Source organism: Propithecus coquereli, unplaced genomic scaffold, assembly GCF_000956105.1.
Source record: "Propithecus coquereli isolate 6110/MARCELLA unplaced genomic scaffold, Pcoq_1.0 Scaffold28, whole genome shotgun sequence".
In the NCBI taxonomy this organism is placed as follows: domain Eukaryota; kingdom Metazoa; phylum Chordata; class Mammalia; order Primates; family Indriidae; genus Propithecus; species Propithecus coquereli.
Genome location: NW_012148396.1, coordinates 13,262,757 through 13,266,756, shown reverse-complemented (window position 1 = coordinate 13,266,756; position 4,000 = coordinate 13,262,757). Strand labels below are relative to the sequence as shown.

At 44.2% G+C, this 4,000-nt stretch overlaps 1 protein-coding gene across 1 annotated transcript in view; it reads right to left on the bottom strand.

Annotated features, from left to right (window-relative positions):
• The window catches only part of CYFIP1 (cytoplasmic FMR1 interacting protein 1), a 107,399-nt gene that overhangs the window by 58,924 nt on the left and 44,475 nt on the right, over positions 1-4,000 (bottom strand). The window contains 3 exon segments of the mRNA XM_012647968.1: positions 2,041-2,145; positions 3,145-3,273; positions 3,362-3,458. Of these exon segments, the coding sequence (XP_012503422.1) occupies positions 2,041-2,145; positions 3,145-3,273; positions 3,362-3,458 (331 nt within the window).

The following is a 4,000-nucleotide window of genomic DNA, read 5'->3' as shown; positions in this document are numbered from 1 at the left end:
AGGAGGGGAGGGGCTAGGTCCAAAAATAAGTGTATATTTAACTTTTAAGAAACTGCCACAGTATTAAATAGTTCTACCATTTTACATTTTCACCAGCAGTGAATAAACTCCATGTAGGTTTGCATTAACACTATATAGTTTAGGAAAGTAACGTGTTAATAATATTCAGTTTTCTACAAATACTATACATCTTTAGTTATTAAAATGTTTCATTTCATCCAGTGAAGTTTTATTTCATCTAATCGGGCTTGCTCATTTCCTATTAGGGTTAGCCCTGGGTATTTCATGTTTCTATTATGAAAGGGAACCCTTTTTAGTTTATGTTTCAATTGTTCACAATTGTCTTTCTTAAAAAAATACTTTATTTTTTAGAATAGTTTCATTTATTTTTTTCCAAGATCAAGGCATAGGCAGATTCAGTTACTGGGAAGGCCCACTTCCTGGCTGTCTTCTCTTTGTCACTGCACCTGGCCAAAGGGGCAGAGGAACTCCCTGAGGCATTTCTGTAAGGACACTACTCCTATTCATGAGAGTTCCACCCTCATGACCTAATTATATCCCAAAGGCCTTACCTCCTAACACCATCGTATTGAGAATTAGTTTTCAACATATGAATTTTGGAGAGACAAAATATCCTGTCTATAGCAATCTCAAAACTGGGGGGGAAAAACAAATATTCATCAGTAGATCAAAGGATAAACAAAATGTGGTATATCCATACTAATGGAATAATATACAACAAACAAAGAGGAATGAAGTACTAATACATGCAACAGTGTGGTTGAATTTCAAAGTCATCATGCTGAGTGAAAGAAGCCAGACACACCGTATGATTCCACACATATAAAATTCTAGAAAATGCAAACTAATATATACTGACAGAGAACAAATGAGTGGTTGCATGGGGCCAAGGGCAGAAGGCGGGTTATATGCAAAGTGGCTCAGGGAACATTTATAAGTGAAAGAAAAGTTACATATACTGACTGTAGTAAAAGTTGCACAGGGATTATACATCTGTCAAATCGTATCATTTTACCTTGCAAATGGAAGCAATAATTGTATATACATTATACCTCAATAACTCAATAAAGTTTTTTAAAGACCTAAAAAAAGAAAAAAAAAATCACAATGACATATACAACCTTCAGGATGTCCCTTCTCCCCAAAAAAGACAATGCCAAGTCCTGGTGAGGATGTGGAACAACAAGACCACTCACTCACTGCTGGTGGGAATGCAAATCAGGACGGGCGTGCTGGAAAATCTTAGGCCATAACCACCAGCAATGCAGGGCGCTCATCAGAGCCACTGTTTGTGCAGGACGGAAACCAGGAGCAACCAAGCGCCCATCAACAACAGAACGCATAAGTAAGTTGCGAGTAACCATGAAATGGAATGCTGCACCGCAGTGAAGACCTGAGCACTGTAGTCACAGGCTCCCTCCCGCAGGGATGCAGCTCGTCAACAAGAGGCTGAGTGAGAGCAGCCAGATGCAAGAGGGTACAAATGGCACACTTCTATTTACATAAACTCAACCCAGGCTCAGCCAGCATAGGGTAGGAGAGAGAATGCACGCAGTCACCCTTGCAGATGAGAAAATGAGTAGGCCCCCAACTCCCCCCTCCTGCCTCGGTATTTCCTCAGAGGGATTGTGGTCATATCGGTGTTTACTTCCTAAAAATCCAAACTGCATACATCAATAAAAAGTTTATGTAGGCCGGGTGCAGTGGCTTACGCCTGTAATCCTAGCACTCTGGGAGGCCGAGGCAGGAGGACTGCTTGAGCTCAGGAGTTCGAAATCAGCCTGAGCAAGAGCAAGACCCATCTCCACTATAAATAGAAAGAAATTAGCCAAACAACTAAAAATAGAAAAAATTAGCCAGGCACAGTGGTGCATGCCTATAGTCCCAGCTACTCGGGAGGCTGAGGCAGGAGGATCACTGGAGCCCAGGAGCCTGAGGTTGCTGTGAGCTAGGCTAGCCCAGGTAAGAGAGTGAGACTCTGTCTCGCGAAAAAAGTTTATGTAAAAAAACGTAACTCACCTTGAAGTACTTGTCAATTTTTGATAAGTTTATTCTTTTCTTGGCGTCCAGTTTATAGATGTTACTGACGCTCCCATCCATCAGGTACAGACCAAATCCCATGACCTGAAAAGCCACACATGGTGCAATAAAGCTCAGATTTGAAAATTTAATTACCTGTGGGACATACACTGTCACATTTGACAACTTCGAAATCACAATTCAAAATGTATCACAAAGATATATTTTTAGGCTGCTTCTTTGGTGATTCGAACACATTTTTTTGTCCCTCATTGAAGTCTGTTTTTTGTTCCTCACTGAAATAGTGTTACAAAGGGTGGTTGGGCTTCCAGGCCAGTTGCTAAAAGCTGAAAAAGCAAATCTTCCACTAACCTAACCTGAACAGCAGGGCTTTGCTAGAACTGCACCGTCCAGCATGCGGCCACACACAACTATTTAAGATTCAAAGTATGTAAACTAAAAATTCTTAACATGGTATGACGATGTGCATAACTCTAGTGCTCCACAGGGGCTCGTGGCCAGGGTTCCTGCGCCAGCCAGTGCAGACACATTTCCACCATTATAAGCGGCTCTATGGACAGTGCCACCCCAGCCCTGACCACCTACTGGGTCCCCCAAGACCACCCTGTGTGAAGGTGGAGGGCACAGCAAAGGGAATGGCATCACTACCTTCTCATCTTCCCACGAGAAACGCAGACGAAAACTTCCCCAATTTGGAACAGAATGATAAAGAATATGATGAACCAACAAAAGTCTACTTTAATTATGGTGACACGACATATTTGATTCCTGGGAATCATATTTTTAACAAGCAGAATCTTATGTAACTTCTGTTAAAAGCAGCTTCATGTTGAGAGAATCCTTGATCCAGGACCTCTTGGCCGAGAAGCACCTTCTCTTGGAGTCGGTGTGTGATCACCAGGGCACTCATCGATGTGTCCAGAACCTGCCGTGCAGGCCGTATGTGGGGTGGGACGCTGTCCACACACGTGGCAGCATGAGGACAAGACAAGGCTGGCACAAGGACTCCAGACAAGGTACAGCCTGATAACCACAGCAAGGCTGTCCCCCGCCAGTGCTACTGGTTGTCACGCGCACACGTACTTTGAGAAGCATGTGTTTCTCACTTGGCGTCAAGTACATCCTATTCTCGTAGTAATCCACGCACAGATTCACGATGTCTGCCAGGAGCTCTTCATAGCCAGAAATCACTTCGAGCTGCTGCTGGAGAGACTGAAACACAGAGCGAGAGACCCGTGTCGTGGTGCAGCGCCAGCTGGCAGCACAGCCTGTCACCTGAGCCCGAGGACACGAGTCTTACTTGTGTGATCTTGTTATGGTTGGCCAGAAACATGGACAGATTCTGCGATTCCTGGATGGACTGCGGATCCGCCATTTTACGTAAAAATTGGGCAGCCCTTTGAAAGCAAAAAGAGTTAATTCCAAAATGCACCAATGTGCTACTTAAAATTAAATCAATAAAAAGCCCCTGGGAAGATCAGGATTTCCTTCCTCTCTCTGCGGTTATCTGTAGAAATGTGGGTCTCAGAAGCTGGTTGTGATTCCAGCCTCCTGGAACAGTGGTCCCCAACCTTTTTAGCACCAGGGACTGGTTTCATGGAAGACAATTTTTCCATGGACCGGGGTGGGTTAGGGATAGGGGATGGTTTGGGGATGATTCAAGAGCATGACATTTATTGTGCAAACCTCTCTGCTAATGATAATCTGTACTTGCAGCCACTCCCCAGAGCTAGCAACACCGCCTTGGCTCCATCTCAGATTATCGGGCATTAGATTCCCATGAGGAGTATGCAACCTAGATCCCTTGAACGTGCAGTTTACGGTAGGTTTGTGCTCCTATGAGAATCTAATGCTGTCGTTGATCAGACAGGAGGCGGAGCTCACATGGTGATGCCAGCAATGGGGAGTGGCTGTAAATACAGATGAAGCTTGGCCGGGC